Source organism: Mauremys mutica, chromosome 4 (genome assembly GCF_020497125.1).
Source record: "Mauremys mutica isolate MM-2020 ecotype Southern chromosome 4, ASM2049712v1, whole genome shotgun sequence".
NCBI lineage: Eukaryota > Metazoa > Chordata > Testudines > Geoemydidae > Mauremys > Mauremys mutica.
In genome coordinates, this window is record NC_059075.1 from 24,083,750 (window position 1) to 24,102,394 (window position 18,645).

Sequence of the window (18,645 nt, forward strand, 5' to 3'; positions counted from 1 at the left end):
AAAAAAAAAGGATGGGGAATGGGGCTAAATGGTCAGGAAGAGAATGGAATTCCATAGAATATCCCTTGTTTACTATTTCCAAGACTTGAGTTGATCTGAGTCCAGGCTTACCAAAAATAAAAAGAGATAGCTACCAAGATGGGTGATGGAAGGGGAAGAAAGACAGAAGGGAAGAGATCAAGGTTCTGCCAGTCTCTCAATGGCATCAAACCTGCTTCCTAGGGAAAACAGACTATGCAGCAGCAGAGAAAAGCTGAAACCTCTTCTTTCTGGGCAGCTTCCAAGGTCTGAGAATGGTAACAGTATGTGGGCACAGAAACACTGCCTGAAGGAAGTCCTGTCTCACTTACTTCCGTCTTAGTACTGGAAAAGAGATCAGGAGAATGTAGTCACCCTAGATTCCTTTAAGGAATAGAGGAATTCACCACTCTGAAGTAAAAAGTTATCTTCAAAAGGTCCTCAATTTTTGTTTGGACCTCCCTGGAAAATCCCTCATGACTGGAAAAAGTAAGGTCTTTTCACGACCACCAATGTAAGCAAAGTACATCGCGCTATATTGTTTACTGCAGCCTACAATTGGATGCAGGTTATCAGCTATCCTTCAGATCGGGATGGTCTTTAGTTCTTCTCAGTGATTGAGGTAGCCTATCCACAAACAGTCCATCTCAATTCAAATAATTTTATTTGGACAGAAGCACTTGGTAATTATCCACCAGCATATGGCGGCTGATAAATGAATACTTTGCATCCAAACAGGCCCAGTCTTTTTAAATCTTTCCCCTTAGATATAGATTTGGGAGACTCCTGCCACTTTGATCTCTCTTGGGCCGCAGCTTCCAGAAACGATTTTGATACTGAATGGGAATAAAAGTACTCCAAGTTCTTTGGAAGGGATGTGGAATCTCGTCAGCCCACTTGGATGTGGCCAAAATTGAAGCTAGCGCATGTCACAGGTCTTTCATGGGATGATCCTCATTTATAAGCAAGATGAGCCTGCCAGCAATGGAAGTGTGTAAAATGTGCAGGAGTTTGAAAAAGATTTCTCCTGCATCACTTTCAGAGGTGTATCTAGAGTCTCTGCCATGGACCTGATGAGGTCCTGAAATGCCTTGAAGTCATCAGCTAAAGACAACATTAATTTACTGCCTCATTCTTCCCCTTGTAGCATTCATTACTTTCCTCCTGATACTTTGAGGCTCTAAGGCTGCACTAGCTGACTTAACTTGTTAGTTTATACTGCCTCTTTGGGCAGCAGTATCTAATCCACAAGGAGGCAGATTACTCAGGCTTGCATGAATACAGCTGCACTCCCCTGGGTGTCCAGTCAAGCCAGAGCTGATCTGGGTATCGGTATGGATTGAGGGACACATGGGGGTGTGTGCATGTAAAATCAGGAAGGATATTTCCCATGAGCCCTAAGTCATATACTGCTGTCCCTTACAGATCCCTTTCTGACTCGCATTGTACAACCCAAAAGGAATGGAAGGAGTGGCCCCTATTGTGCCCCAATAGGGATGCAGACAAAGAATACATGGCTTCCAAGACATCCTGTCAGGAGTGCCCGGGCTCTGTTGTGCTCTAAGTGGGCAGTGGGTTAATTCAGTACCAGAGATATCTTCTTGACCTGCTATACCAACAACTTGCTAGCTGATGGCTTTTCCTTCTCCTGGTATATGGCTTCTGATGGCACAAACAATGAATTAAATTCTAGAATGGGTATGAGATGTAGCCACTCTGTTAAGTGCATCTACCCACCATCAATATGATAAAGAGGGCATTCTTTAACCAAATAGCACACAGTTCTTGAGCTCCATGGGAGCAGGACAGGAAGCTCAGGAAGACCCAATGATAAAGATGCAAGTAAAACGGCCCGTGATGACAACACATCCCATTGTAAGAATCTTTTGGTTCATACGATTATTCTGAAGGTCTTGAGAGAGCTAATCCTGAGCGCCTAGGAAATATAGATCTGAGCTGTCTAACTGCCAAGAAATGTGCCACTGCTCTAAAAATATAGTCCCGCACTACAGTGGCAACAGGTTCCTTAGAAAGTTTGTCTGATGGGATCAACTATTTCAGAAAACACTTTAGCAAGTGTTTCTGATATGGCTTTGAGACAAAATTATGAAGTAAGCTGTCTTGATAGTTGGCTGCACACAGTAATGGGGCTAGGGCCTTGCCTTATGCCTAATTACTGGGGAAGCAATGCCAACCAGGACTGGAATGCTGGAAACTGCAGTTGTCTGGGTTGTACCATTGATGATATGCAGGACAGAATTGATCACTGAGTACAACTTGTCACAATGACAACTGGAGCCCTAAGATGCTTCACAGCATTAAGCAGGTACAATCATTAGGGAACTGGTAGCTGTCTGCAAGGTGGCAACACTAACGCCCATGAGTTGCCAGCAAGTTTGCAACTCAACTGGATTTTGCAAGTCTTCTTGATGTGTTGATGAATGGACAAAGCAGTCAAGCTTTACTGCCAAATATGTAGGGTATGGCTAAAAAACGATTGGCTGATGGATAACACCGTCTTAAGTGCATTTATATCACCACTTCAAAAAGTACTTGGCCAATGTGGATTAGTCATCATCAACTTCAAGCTCTCACGGAGAGGAGACTCTGATACTGGGTACAAGGATGAAAAAGAAAAGAAAAAAAAGTCACCGTACTTGATATGCCTGGGGTACTGACCCAGTAGGTATCAATCCACTGGACACTCAGGAACACATTTGTGAGGTTACCTGAACAGGAGCCCTGGGTGATAAAGGACTGGTTCCAAGAGAGATGCGGTCCATAGCTTTAGTGGTTATTGCCAGCACTCTCTTAAAAGTCAGTACCAAGGTGCCAAAGGGACCCCTCTCAGTCTGCTGACTGCCCTTTGATTGCTGAATCAGACTTATGGGTCAAGGCAAAAGACTTAAGGTACCTATATCTTGGGTCAATTCTGGAGCACTGCTTCTTCCTAGTCCTCAGAAGCTGGAATGAAGGCAGATGACCACGCCTCTTGGTTGACGAAGCTCAAGAGCTTGGTATGGACTCTGGGCTCACCAGGGAACTCATGCAGAAGGAATGACCAGGCAACTGATGTCTAGCTGTGTCCAAGGAGGCCTGCTTTGAGTGCTTCAAGAGGAACAATTTTAAGTGAGATCCTCAAACTTTTGAGTCCACTTGAAAATGAGCAACATTCAGTACACACACCACTTAGGAATGTTTCCTCAAACTAAATGGGCACCTAAAGTGTCTATCACTCAGTGGCACTGAAGCTTCACATTAAGGCAGGTTTTAAACCCTGAAGATTTTGCTTCTACTATTCTTCTAGAGTCCCTGAAGTGGTGGTCTAGCCTACAAAACAGAACATACATAAAATAAGGAATCTGTGCGTGCACGGATTGCACCGGGGCAATAAGACTAACCATCAATACTAAAAAAAGCACAGTGCTCAGAGAAGCAGGCAGGGAGTTCCATCTCACTGCTGCAGGTGGTAAGAACTGAGGTTGGGCCTGCTCTGCCCTTTAAGCCCTAAAAAGAGATGCTAGGACATCTAGGGCACAGACATGGCCCCATCAGACATTGCTGGCCAAAAGAACCTGAACTTGTGTACCTAGAGCATGTGTTCACCAAGAGTGGAATCCTAGTAGACAATTGCTATTGCAAGAAGAATTTAAACTTTATATTTAATTTATTAGAAAAAGGAAATTTGGGTCTTTAAGAAGTCATTTTTAAATTTTGCACCACAAGAGTGGTACAAAGCTGCCCTAATACAATCTATGTTCTTTAAAGAGTTTTTAATCCTGGTATTTTAGTTAGTGTTTTAGCATAGTTGGGTCACAGTAAGGTAGAGAGCGTTGCAATAAAATGGAATAAATTTCTCCTTCAATTCAAGGCTCTGGAAAATGCAATTATCATTTGTGTTGCAAGTAGAGAAAACAATTCATGTTTTGCACTGTGAAGGCCACATTCTCACACAGTTGAGCAGAACAAGGTACCTTATTTTGAAAAGAACAAACAAATGCGCCATTTTTGTGAGGAAACAAGCTTTTTTTGTGAGAAAAAACCCACTTAAGCATAACAATCACAGATGTCTTTAAGGCTATTAACCTAGGAGACTAAGGGCAGGTTTACACTTAAAACTACATCTGTAGTGCTTTCATGAAGACTCTCTACACCAATAGGAGAGAATTCTCCTGTTAGCGTAGTTAATCCACCTCCACGAGAAGCAGTAGCTATGTGGTCAAGAGAAGCTCTCCCGTTGACATAGCGCCATCTACACTGGCGCTTAGGTCGCTATAAGTACGTCACTCAGAGGTGTGAAAAAGTCACACCCCTGATCAATGTAATTATAGCAAAGTAATTCTGTAGTGTAGGCCTGCCCTCATTCCACGGATGAAGTGCCCAGAGCACTTCAGTTGGTGGCAGAAGTGGCAGTGGTTGACATGACCAATGGCTAAAACAGTTTCCTCTCCTTTGCTCTATCAATTCTGGGAGGTGGGGGTCAATTGCAAGGAGAGTTGCCACTCTGGCCCTCATTCAATGAGTGCACTAGGGAGGCGTGAAGGGGATGCAGGAGAGGAAGAGGATTACTGCTTGGACGGCATGCAGAAGTGGAGAAAGAAGTGTGAATGAAAGAACAGAGGGGCCAAAAGGGAGAAGCTAAACAAGGAAGAACGTTATGACTAAGACTCAGGGCTGTGGCAACTTCCCACCTATTATATTTTCCCCTTTTTCTTTCTTCACATTTTACTTCCTCTTTCTTCATTTGTACTTTTGCTGTTTCTAAGCAGTTCAGCCACATTAACAGTGCTTAGAAAAAAAATCAGAGGCCAACTTTTAAAACTTACGTTTAAGTAAGTACAAACAATGGGGGACGGCGCTGCTTTACCTCATTATAGCCGAATTCGTGTTACGACAAGCAGTTCCTCTGCGCCTGCATTACTTGCTGTGGCCCTCCCCACCCCAGCTCACCTCCTCTCCGTCTCCTCCCACGAGTTCGCCACTTCTCCTCCCCTCCCAGGCTTACCGTGCCAAACAGCTGATTGGCGCGGCAAGCCTGGGAGGGAGAAGCGGAGCTGTGGTGCGCTCGTGGGAAGAAGCGGAGGTGAGCTGGGGCAGGGGGGCTGCAAGTTGGGGGGGGGGCACAGAGGAACTGCTCCCCACCCCAGCTCATCTCCACATCCTCCCCTGAGCGCCCCATTGCCACTCTGTTTCTTCTCCCCACTCCCTTCCAGGCTTGCTGGGCCAAACAGCTGATTGGCGTGGCAAGTCTGGAAGGGAGGGAGAAGCAGAGCGGCGGTAGCGCGCTCAGGGATGAGGCAGAGCAGAGGTGAGCTGGGGTGGGGAGTGGTTCCTCTCCCTACCCTGATGTAACGTGGTCTCACCTATACCACGGTGAGATTTTTCGGCTCCCATGGACCGCATTATATCGGGGTAGAGGTGTACAATATTTTCAGCAATTTTAGAACTTATGAACTACTGTCAGGCATAGCTGTACTAGTTCCTGCAAGGTTTAACCAAGGGTCCAAAATTCCAGCTCCATACATCAGAGACAAAGGAACAACCACCACCACAAGCTATAGGGCAAATGCATTTTAAGGGACAATCTGGCTACTCACTGTAACAGCAACACATGCTCTCAACAGAGATTAGATATTAAAAAGAGAGTAAGTGAAATGGAATCTTTAAAAAAAGTGATAGGAGAATGTCCTAAATACTGGAAGCTTGTCTGAAGTTGACCACTAAACATAACTGCAATCCCAACATAAAGGCTTGAGTAGCAGAATATATTACAGATGAGCATGAAAAAAAATCTGCTATGTTACTTAAGGGCATCTATAGTGTTAGCTGACCCACAGCTGCCTGTGGGTTTGGAAGTGAACCTTAGCCTCAGAACTTCATTCTTGAGGATCAATAAGATGCCTCAATAGTGAAGTTGGTACAGTGATTTCTGCAAATCACTACTGCACATCCTCCTATCAATTTAAGGAATGGAGGCAAACACAGCAGCCCTACATAACACTGTCTAGCCAGTTTTCCCATTTCCCCTTTAAGTTTGTGCGTATCTTGTACACAGCAACAAGGAAGAGAAAACACATTTTTAAAGCTAGTAAAATATGACTGGATTGTTAAAGCATGAAAACTGCCAGTGGGACTCAAGGGTAGATTTGGTACCATAAATTACTTCATCAATTCTTTAAATTGACTGGATTTCAAGTTCACTGTCACTTTCAAAATATTACTAGATAAGGATTTCTAAAATTTTACTCAAGTCACTACAACTGAGAAACCACACACTAAATATGACCATTTGCTACTGTAGCAAAAACAAGCCGCCAAGCCCTTCATATGCCCTAATCAATTGTCAAATTTCAATTCTCTCACTTTTTATTCTCTCCCTGTTTTGTACTACAGTTCCCTTTCCTTGCACTTGGGTATCTTAATCAAGGTAAAAACTGAATCAGTAGTAAACTTTAACCAAGGGAAAATTAGAGCTTGATCCTGCATCATTCAAGTTGATTTCCCTGCCCCCCCATTGACCCAAACACAAAACAGGACTGAGGCCCTAAACAGCAATGAATGGGCATCAGAAGATTAGGACTTGTTTACTGTGCCATCCATCCATAGTTTTATAAAACTGAATTATACACATTGTCACTAGTTCTCTCTAAAACTGGCCCTATAAACTTTACAACAGCAAAGGTGGTAACAAAAAGAAGAGACTTCCTGAAAGTGATTCTCTACTGACTGAAAACCTCTAAGCGTTCACTGTTTTAGGAAGGTTTTGTCCATCCTATTCTTCATATACAACACAATTATACTAGCAGGCAGTGACATGATTGAGTTTTCCTGACTGTGATGAACACATAATGGTTGGTAAGTCAAGTTTGAGGCTTGTCAATTTTGACAGCATTCCTAAGGTGTTCAGATACCACAGGAATGGCTCCAGTATAAAAACAGATGGAATAATTGTAAAAACATAAGTGACTTCAAGGAATAGCAACTGTATGCTCAAAAACTTAATTTGCCTGTTGATTTATAAGGCTACTTGCTAAAAATTCTAGGATAGCAAAAAAGTTAGTTCATAACAAGTCTCCTTTTCTCCATAAGATAACATATGCAGTACATTCTTCTTCTTTTTAGTAAAGACCCAACAGAATCCATGTGGCAGTTAAAGCTAAAAACCTAAAAACCTAAAAAAAAAAAAAAAAAAAAACCCTGACAGACAATTCATCAGTAAGAGAACAGTTTGAGTAGTCAGACAAGCCACAGCATAGCAACATCCAGTATCTGCAAGAATAATTCACATTAAAAAAAATCCAGAGAAGTATTAAATAGATTCTGTAGCAGGTAATCACACTCAGTTATAAAGTAGTACAACAGAATCAACCATTTAAATTCATTTAAAAAACAAATGAACACCCAGATAACTAGCCTGATGGATGCAACCCACAGCAATATATACAGGCAGGATAGCATATAGAACTAAACTTGCTTTGACAAAAATTCTAGATAATACTGACATAAGTTAAGATCAAAGCAAGTGTTTTTCTTGTAACGTAAATCTTATTTTTTGAAATTAGTTTATTATGACCGATACCAAATGTACGAATATATACACCAACACTTCATAAGTAGTTATGAAATATAAGCCACACAGGAGGAACCATCTATAGTTAAAGTTCAGACTGAACTTTTTCATGTCTGCTGCAGGCTGACTTACTGGAAAAAAAATAATCAAAAAATAAATTAAAAAAACCCCACAGTTGAAACATTTTCTAGTGTTAGGCGATTTTTTTTTTTTTTTTAAAGAATTTGACAAGCACAGATTATATTGAAGAGGGTTTATTTATGGTATCGGGAAGAATGGCAAGCAGCTTTAAAAATATGGTGTCATAATGGCCAGTTATATACATTATTTTAATAATTTATTTGCATTTATTTTCTATTTATAGGGGCAAACATTGTTATAAAGAAAAAGAGAACTTTTAAAACAGATAACAGTAGGAACAAGACATATTTATAGACCCATTTTGATTACATCAGTTATCTGTGACTACTTTCGGGGCGAAGAGGCAGGGTGGAGAGGGGTAAGAATGAATGCTTACAGATATCTGGGGGTGCCTTGAGGGTGGTCAGCATTGTTCTCTCTTACCGATGAGCTGAGTTATTATGTATTGACAGAAACTATGACCTGGATTTTCAGCAGGTTGGTTGGGTTTTTTGGGGTTTTTTTTTTGCGCGCTGGCTGAATTTTAACTCCTTCCTGACACTAGCATCAAGACAGGGAAAATATATATTTTTGCCCATATTAAAAAATTCTTACCACCACTTGAGATGCTTTCAAATCCATGCTCCAATCATGTCAGCAATGTACCTTTTGCTATCCTTGTGAAAGTCTGCACAAATTTGGCCAACATATTAGAATTTCGGGGAGAGGGGGGAAAATTGCAGTTTGCACATTTTCGGTAAAGGCTGGTAGAAGCTGTCAGCCTTACAGTGAGATTTTATATGCACTGCGCATACTCTATTGCCAAACAGTTCCTACAGGCCAGCTGAACTGCACATACGTCATCCTCAAATTTTGAGCATGCACCACCATAGACACATTTTTCCCAACAGTTGTTTCTCCCAGCTGCTGGGGAGCCACTTTGATACCAGAAACAACAGTAGAGAGACTATATACTGTTTTCTCAGTGCTACTCTGATAGCACTGAAGCAGCATAAGGGGATGACAATAGCAGAGGTAGACTATGGAAGGGGAACAGGAGTAGAGGGAAAAGAGACAGAAGGATCTACGTACACTCCCCACCAAAGCCTGGAATGGAAACCAATATTCCCCTGCTGTCTAGCAAACAGCTGTGAATCCCACTGGCAGAAGTTACAGTAGAACCTCAGAGTTATAAACACCTTGGGAATGGAGATGCTAGTAACTGAATGAAACTTTATGGTTATTTCAAAAGTTTACAACTGAAATTGACTTAATACAACTTTGAAGCTTTACTATGCAGAAGAAAAATGCTGCTTTCCATTTTTTTTTTTAAATAGTTTATGTTTAACACAGTTCTGTACTTTCTTTTTTTTTGGTCTCTGCTGCTGCCTGGTTGTGTACTTCCAGTTCCAAATGAGGTATGTGGTTGACTGGTCAATTCGTGACTCTGGTGTTTGTAACTCTGAGGTTCTACTGTACATCTCTTCCCCCTCTAGTGGCTGGCCAATACAGAGGTAACAGCTGACTACTTGCTACTAATTTCACTATTGTCTCAAGTGGTAGAAATCTGGGCTGTGGATCTAATGTTCCCCAAGCCCTGCACAAATCATGTGGTACCATACCACATGGGCTAATATTTCAGTTTTAAAAACAAGATTACTCAAATGCTCAAAGTTTAGGAAATGCCAGAATTAAGGAAGCCTATACACTCAACCAGTGAGTGATCATGTAATTAGATGCTGTATCATAATGCATATGCATGATGGGCCAAATTAAGATTGCACAGGCAACCTGAACTGATGTTTCCTAAACTTTTAAGTGCTGACTATGCAACCTTTACCTTTTTTTCCCCCCCTTATGGTAAGGTTTTTTGCGATAAACACAATACAAAAGATATTTTCCATTACTAAGAAAAAAAGGATCAACAGATTGGTTTTGTACAGTTTTTCCAACTGTTGAAAACTAAATTTGATGTAGTGGAGCAAGTTGTAGAACCCACAAACACTGATAGGGGTTGAGGTGGTCAAGAATGAAAATAAAATTAGTAACACTACTGGCCTGTTCTTATTGTACTGGACAACTTTTGAGTGTCGCACATTTGATTTGTCAACTCTAATAAGGAAGTAGCCACCTCTCACTCAAATGTATTTTTAGCCTCAGGTAATCCTTCAAAACAGCAATAGTAAGGACATGTGTAAAGATGTAACTCAAGGTATCCGATTCCTGTCCGCCACAAAGACTAAAGAGTAAAACAAAAAATTATCTGGCATTGATAAAAATCAAATATTTAAAAGACTATAGCATTTGGGAAATGGAAACAAAATATTGAGAATACTGTGTTAAGGACCCAAGTTCCTGTTACTTTAACTGCTTGTTTCACGGGCTCTTTACGTGAAGTAATATAGGAAACAATGGAGTCAGGCAAAGTAATTTGACAGCTAGTAGTCATGTTTTTTGAAGGTTTTATTTAAGAAAACAATGGAATGATAGTCATTTTAGATTTAACAGATGCTCTTTTGTGACTTACCTAGCAAATTCAGCTAGCTGCTTGGGGTCTGAAAGGTCAATGCCAGGTATTCCTCCAGGAGGAAGTTTCTTTCCTGTCATGTACTCTGAGTAATCAGGTGGAGAGTTCTCGCCAATGATCTGTTCTTCCACCACTGTTTCATGGTCGATGTCTTTTTTATCATCTGAAACAGACAAAATTATCCTGGATGTTTACATATATTAAATCAAACACCACGAATACTATCTTTAGGCATCTTGCATGACCAATATTTCAATGCAAATTAGCTATTGCAACTAGTAAAATTCTAATGTTCTCCAACCAATGTCAGTGCACTTCTAGACTCCTATGCTACTTGTAAGGAGTCAACAGGAATCAGTTCCACAAGTTATAAAAAACAACACACATTTTCTGAGGCCTGGTAAACATATGCACACACTTTTTTTTTTTTTTACACACACACACACACACACACACACACACACACACACACTAGATCTGTATACACATCTAATTAAGTGCAAGTTATGGGGTATCACTAGGAACATCCTAGAGATGAAGCATACACTTAACTGGTGGATCTTGGAATGTGCAAAAGTATGTATTTTAAAAAAGGAAACAGGTATGCCACAACACTCAAATAAAATGTCTGGGGACCTGGGTAAAAGCACATTGCACCTCCACAGACCACCTTTGAAGGCAAAATACTGAAGATGTGGTGGAGGATTTTAGTAGCCAGAGCCAATAGGTATGTAGATGATCATGGAAGACAAAAAAAATAAAAATAAAAAAATAAAAAATCTACCCACCTATTCTTGACCAGTTTCCCTGCAGCAAACCCAAATTTCTCTAGCTTAGGCCTGGTATACACCTAAAACTTAGGTCAACCTAGCTACGTTGGTCAAGGCTATGAAAAGTTTTGCACCATGTGTAAGCTGTTTAGATTGACCCTATCACCACAGCTAGATCAACAAAAGACTTCCTCCATCCACCTAGTTACTGCCTCTCAGAGAGGTAGATTACATACAGCTATGCAAAAACCCCTTTCATCAATATAGGAAGCGTCTACAACATGGGTTCTCAAACTTCATTGCACCACAAGGGTGGAGCCTGAGCCCCGTTGCCTGGGGTGAGGGTGCAGCTTGGGCTTCAGCCCTGAGTCCCAGCAAGTCTAATGCTGGCATTGGCAACCCCATTAAAATGGGGACTCAAACCACTTTGGGGTCCCAACCCAAAGTTTGAGAACTGCTGGTCTATGCTGTGCTGCTGTAGTGTAAACATGGCCTAAACAGGATATCGTTACTGTCAACTTTGGCAAACTGCCAACTCTGGGGTTTTTCCCCTATAAACGACAGTTTTCAGACCTTCATATAGGTCCTACAAGGAAAATACATGAATCAGTGGAGATAACTCTGTTGGCTGCCTTCCTAATTACACAACATGAGAGCAAAGGACAGCCAATGAAAATCTCCTGCACATGCTGAGGGGCTTCCTCTTCCAGCATGGACATCAGACTGTGCTCCCACTTCCCTATCCCACTGTGTAAACAAAGGAAGGGATCACTCCGGCCTTTGATCAGAAAGCTGATTAGGGAGTATTCCTCTCTACCAGCTCTGCAGGTCCTCCTTTGGATTCCCTGTTCTCACCAGGCCTGGGAGCAGGGAGGAGTCCCTGGTGCTGCTGCTCAACACTCACCCCCAAGCCTGCTGAAGTGGTAAAGATACTGGTTTCTCTCTACTGATGTTTTAAAGCCCCGTATCCAGCAGGGGGAGCTGGCTAATAGCTCTCTTCAGTGTGGAGAGGGCCTTAGGGAAGTATTCATCTCAGAGTGTTTCCCTGCTGGGAGATAGACTCAGAGAGCTCTCCTTCTCCCATCCACAAGGAGCCTTCCCAAAATACAGTGAGGATCAGAGTAATGAAACATCAGGTGTGGGGCAGCTTTACTCTGTTCATCGTACCTCTACCACAGCTCACAGTGGCAACTCCAGCCACATGAACAACATAGCTGGAGTCTATATACCTTAGGTTGAGTTACCGCGGAGTCTACAGCTCAGGGGGCAAGGGGTCGATGGGAGAAAATCTCCCGTCGACTTACCTTACTCTTCTTGTCGGGGGTAGAGTACAGGAATCGACTGGAGAGCAACCTGCAGTCTATTTGGCAGGTCTTTACTAGACCCGCTAAATCGACCGCTGGTGGATTGATCTCAGAGCATCAATCCCTGCTGTAGTGTAGACCTGCCCCGTACATATAGTGTTAGAAATAACCTCCTTGCCAGTATAATCCTACTTCCACTGCCTTGCTTATTTAGGGTAGCTCTGTCAAGCCACTTTTGTCCCATGGGTGAGCCCCAGAGCCACACCAGAAAGATATCAACTCCCACTTTATAAACAGAACAGTAAAGAGCGAAGACTCAGCATAAGAGAGGGCAGATATAGCTCCCCCATTTTAAGAAAAGGCAAGGCAAAGAAAGTAGAAAGAAAATGCACTAGATGGGGCAGGAGTGGGGAAGGAGGACTACAGTGAACAAGAAAAAGGAAAAAAAAAGATAGAACTAGCCTGGGTTAGTATGCGCTAGTTATTCATGTTACAGAAGCACAATAAAATGCAGAAAGTAACAAACCATCATTGTTCAGTAACGTATAGAAGAGAAAAGACTACCAAACGACCTGCATTGTAGGAAGTTTTTATCTTTTCTTTTATCTGTGTGTTGAAAAATAATACAAATTGGTGAGAGAGTCGTCATTTTGGTAATGCCTGCTTTTAAACTATGCTATACCAAGCTATTTCTAGAATTGTTACTGCTAGTTTGAAGTTTAATCTGATCTACCAGCTCAAATACCGTTCACTTAAATGTTTCATGGTGAAAAATGAAACACTTTTCTAACAAAATGAAAATGTGCGTTAAAGAGAAAACTCTAATATACATATTGAACAAAATACCTAGAAAGTCTTCCTTGTCTTCATATTACAGATTCTCCATCTTTCCTTCTCTAATAACTGCTGAAAATACTATACACATTTAACTAAAAGTCAAAGTACAAAATGTTTAAAATATACGTTTTCCAGCACCTACAAGAGACGCCACCACTCTAATTTTGGAAGGTATTATAAATGCAGAAGCCTCAAGTTTAACAAGTCTTCCAAATGGTTAATAGTTTATGAACAGCATTATTTGACATTTATGACAGCTAGAAACATTAAACTTCCAGGAAGTTTATAGTTCTGTATTTCTGAATTAAGTTTTATACCTCCTGAATCCTTGGAGCACAATGAGTTTTGATAGTCTCTCGTTTAGCTAATTCTATACCCTCTCCCAACTTCCAATCTGAGTTTGATGATATTTACAAGAGACAGAGGTTAGTTTGCACTTTCAGCCACACCTCAGATGAACTAGTCAATAAGAAAATTGTATGCATATATTCCTAAACAGTATCCTTTCTCCTAGCAGCAAGAGCCACAGATTCTATAATGCTCACTTCCCCCAAAGCTGTAAGAATTCAGAACTGTCACAGAGACTACCTCAATGATATGCCTCTTCTTCTGAAGAGCCTGCGAACCAAGATCATTTCCACAAATATGCTGAAAACCATGTTCTACATGAGTAAATTACTGAGTAAAACACTAGTAACTATGAGAGTCCCTACCACAAAGCATGAAAACTTTGTTTTGGTACCTAGCAAATAGCGATCCCTTCTTTTAGCCACAGGGCTAACAAACAAAAACAAACACTATCTGTAGATCTTACCCAAAATTTTCCTTTTGGCAGGTAGGTAGTAAATGTTTTTCAGCACAGTAGTTTCTATAGTTTTTACAATGGAATTTCATCAGCATGTACCCTAGAGTGAGAAATTTTTCCAATTTAACCAAAAACAAATTAAAACAACTATGCATAAAGCAGTTCCTGAGACACTACAGCATTCAATATCCTCCCCAAGACAGCAACAGATCAGGCTTGCACCTCTATTACAAAGTACTTTATAAGTGAATGAACAAGACCACCAGGTAGCTGTTTGGGAGATGTCTTCTTAGGAAGCATACATTTCTAAAGAGCCCGTTACTGATGTTAGGGTATCTCTCTGTAAGCCATGGTTCTTACTCAGAGATTGCCTCTAACCACAATCCTTTCCTCACATGCACGCACGCACACACACCTCTTTCACCCAAAGTTACTGCTGCTTTCAACCTTTGCTAGCTGGTTCATGTAGGGCTGTAGGCAAAAGCCCAAGTCAGGCTTTCAGTCCGACTGGTAACCCACCACTTGTATGAATGGCAGGCTAAACTACCTTAGTGCTGATACTCCCTCATTGTCTTCACAGAATCAGATATATATAGGGCCAGAAGGGACCTTCCCACTACCCACCCTGCTGACCATGTCCAGAAAGAGAGACGAGATCTCCCACAATTCACTGAGAAAGATGCATATTGCTGCAGTAAATTGAGCTGCTTAAAGAACCATGGGATATGCCCCCAGAAATCCTAGTACCACAAAGGTGAGTAAAGCACTAATGAGCCTCATATCCAGGCTAGGCTAATCCATATGCTGATCAGCAACTAACTCTACAGTAATTGGCATAGGTGAAGACAATCTATGCCTTGTATCTCACACATTAGCTGATGCACCTAGATATTACAGGCTTCAAGACTTTTGTCCCTTACAGCCATATGAGAGCCCTGATTATCTTGATTTTCTCAACATTTTGGATTTGACTAAACATATCTTTAGCACAGTGTCTATATGCCAGGTGTGCCACAGCTTTTCAACGATAACATGGGACAGGACTAGCGTGTGCTATCTCCTGTGATTTATGGACTCTAGAATTGACTTAATGGATGAATGCCAGGTTTGCCCCCAAGAACCACTTTATCGGCATGAAAAATGCACTACCAGCACTTTAAGGAGAGAGTGTCTAGTTCCAATACTCATCTGGCTGACATGACTGCTAACAAAAACACAAAAAACAAAAACAAAAAAATGACAGAGGGCATACAGAGATACTGCCTTTAAGAGACTCAAAAGAGACATTGCAAGAGGACATTTAGCATGATGCAGACAACCCAAAATGGAATTCTGAGTCTCTGTGGAGGACACATTAGAGAGGATGTTTGGATAAAGCTCCATACCTGAAGTGGAAGTTCTTCCTACTGGACATTTCCAGTACAATGGATATATGTGATACACATCTTAAGCTGGGCACCTACAAACTCCTAGTGACACTAGCATGAAGGAAAGGTGTTCACAACAGTAACTCAAGTTATGCTTGAGCTAACTTGAATACAGACAGAATACGGACCCCGGACTTCAGAAAAGCAGACTTTGACTCCCTCAGGGAGCTGATGGGCAGGATCCCCTGGGAGAATAACATGAGGGGAAAAGGAGTCCAGGAGAGCTGGCTGTATTTTAAAGAATCCTTATTGAGGTTGCAGGAAAAAAAACATCCTGATGTGTAGAAAGAATAGTAAATACAGCAGGAGACCAGTTTGGCTTAACAGTGAAATCCTTGCTGATCTTAAACGCAAAAAAAGAAGCTTACAAGAAGTGGAAGATTGGACAAATGACCAGGGAGGAGTATAAAAATATTGCTCAGGCATGCAGGATGGAAATCAGGAAGGCCAAATCACACTTGGAGTTGCAGCTAGCAAGAGATATTAAGAGTAACAAGAAGGGTTTCTTCAGGTATGTTAGCAACAAGAAGAAAGTCACTGAATGAGAGAGGCAACCTAGTGACAGAGGATGTGGAAAAAGCTAATGTACTCAAGGCTTTTTTTGCCTCTGTCTTCACGAACAAGGTCAGCTCCCAGACTGCTGCACTGGGCAGCACAGTGTGGGGAGGTGACCAGCCCTCTATGGAGAAAGAAGTGGTTCGGGACTATTTAGAAAAACTGGATGAGCACAAGTCCATGGGGCTGGATGCACTGCATCCGAGGGCACTAAAGGAATTGGTGGATGTGTTTGCAGAGCCATTGGCCATTATCTTTGAAAACTCATGGCGATTGGGGGAGGTCCCGGATGACTGGAAAAAGGCTAACGTAGTTCCCATCTTTAAAAAAGGGAAGGAGGAGGATCTGGGGAACTACAGGCCAGTCAGCCTCACCTCAGTCCCTGGATAAAATCATGGAGCAGGTCCTCAAGGAATCAATTCTGAAGCAGCTGGAGAGAAAGTGATCAGGAACAGTCAGCATGGATTCACCAAGGGCAAGTCATGCCTCACTAACCTAACAGCCTTCTATGAGGACATAACTGGCTCTGTGGATGAGGGGAAAGCAGTGGATGTGTTATTCCTTGACTTTAGCAAAGCTTTTGATACGGTCTCCCACAGTATTCCTGCCAACAAGTTAAAGAAGTATGGGCTGGATGACTGGACTATAAGATGGATAGAAAGCTGGCTAGATCGTCAGGCTCAACAGGTAGTTGGCATGTTTAGTTGGCAGCCGGTTTCAAGCAGAGCGCCCCAAGGGTCAGTCCTGGGGCCGGTTTTATTCAATATCTTCATTAATGATCTGGAGGATGGCGTGGACTGCACCCTCAGCAAGTTTGCAGATGACACTAAACTGTGAGGAATGGTAGATACGCTGGAGGGTAGGGATAGGATACAGAGGGACCTAGACAAATTAGAGGATTGGGCCAAAAGAAACCTGACAAGGTTCAACAAGGACAAGTGCAGAGTCCTGCACTTAGGACGGAAGAATCCCATTCACTGTTATAAACTAGGGACCAAATGGCTAGCAAGCAGTTCTGCAGAAAAGGACCTAGGGGTTACAGTGGACGAGAGGCTGTATATATGTCAACAGTGTGCCCTTGTTGCCAAGAAGGTTAATGGCATTTTGGGCCGTATAAGTAGGGGCATTGCTAGCAGATCGAGGGACGTGATAATTCCCCTCTATTTGACACTGGTGAGGCCTCATTTGGAGTACTGTGTCCAGTTTTGGGCAACGAAAATGATTGGGGGGCTAGAGCACATGACTTATGAGGAGAGGCTGAGGGAACTGGGATTGTTTAGTCTACAGAAGAGAAGAATCAGGGGGGATTTGATAGCTGCTTTCAACTACCTGAAAGGAGGTTCCAAAGAGGATGGATCTAGACTGTTCTCAGTGGTACCAGATGACAGAACAAGGAGTAATGGTCTCAAGTTGCAGTGGGGGAGGTTTAGGTTGGATATTAGGAAAAACTTTTTCTCTAGGAGGGTGGTGAAGCACTGGAATGGGTTACCTAGGGAGGTGGTGGAATCTCCTTCCTTAAGAGGTTTTTAAGGTCAGGCTTGACAAAGCCCTGGCTGGGATGATTTAGTGGGGGAACTGGTCCTGCTTTGAGCAGGGGGTTGGACTAGATGACCTCCTGAGGTCCCTTCCAACCCAGATAGTCTATGATTCTAACTGTGTTGTGAAGATACCCCCTATCATGCAATGTATTTTACTGATTTTGGTGCAACTCCACTGTGTATGCCAGACTTTAAATTACAGTGACATTACAAGGATTCTGATGTTGCATTTTATCTGGAAAGTGAAAGGGTAGAGATTACCCTGTCCAAATATCTTCTCAAGTGGCAGCCAGCCAGTTCGGTAGGAACAGTAGAAATGGTCATGTTTATTAGGTTCGATAATTAGGGTCCTCTGTACTCTGTGGCACAATGGGACAAAATTCTACAGCAAACACTCCCAAGTGCCATGAAAAGAACCCTTAACTTCTGCAGACAGTATTTTTGTTTAGCTCTCCATTAGATACCCTTCATTTCCATGACCTGTTTTTTCCAGAGCCCTGTTATCTGGCTCCATCAATTACAGAGCAGGGAGAATATACTGTAATTCAAATAAATCCCACTTCTAGGAAAACTGGAGAACGTAAGGGAGCTGCAGGAAACTCCTAAGAGGACAGAAAGTCGCTGGTTGCTTGGTTCATTAAATGCCAAATTCTGCAGCAAAAAAAAGCCAAATTCTTGCATCCCTCCCTCCCCCACCAATCCCCAAGATGCCACAAATTTTGCAGTCTTTGAATCTCCTGATTGAGAGTTATTGTTTCAGGCCTTCTGTAAACTCAGGAAGACAACATTCCATCACCTTATGCTCAATTTACCTTTTCAATATTATCTACATAAATCACAAGGTTAGAATATTTATTCCAGAATTTTAACTTTTTTTAAAAAAAATTCTGTGATAAAGAATGAATTCAGTGGCTGGGGAATACACAGGACCGACCCTCTGCTAACAGTAATGTTCTCTTCAAGACTTGCCATCAGAATCACAATCTCCTGCAACATGCTGACTTTCTGCACTGTCCTGGACAATGGCAACAATGGTTAAAAGGCATAGAAGCAGATTTCTGTGGCAGGACTGGTACAGCACATCTGTGGCCTCTGCTCACTGATCTCTTCTGGCAAAACGGCTTCTTAGTTATTATGTTTGGAAAAAAAGAATTGTTGCTAGCTTACTAAATTC

The 18,645-nt window shown here is 42.0% G+C and overlaps 1 protein-coding gene across 2 annotated transcripts in view; it reads right to left on the reverse strand.

The window, feature by feature from the left end:
• The window catches only part of YY1 (YY1 transcription factor), a 42,549-nt gene that overhangs the window by 13,029 nt on the left and 10,875 nt on the right, over positions 1-18,645 (reverse strand). For both annotated transcript variants that reach the window (XM_045015016.1, XM_045015017.1), the window contains exon 2: positions 10,236-10,398. In XM_045015016.1, the coding sequence (XP_044870951.1) occupies positions 10,236-10,398 (163 nt within the window). The remainder of the gene's footprint in view (positions 1-10,235; positions 10,399-18,645) is intronic.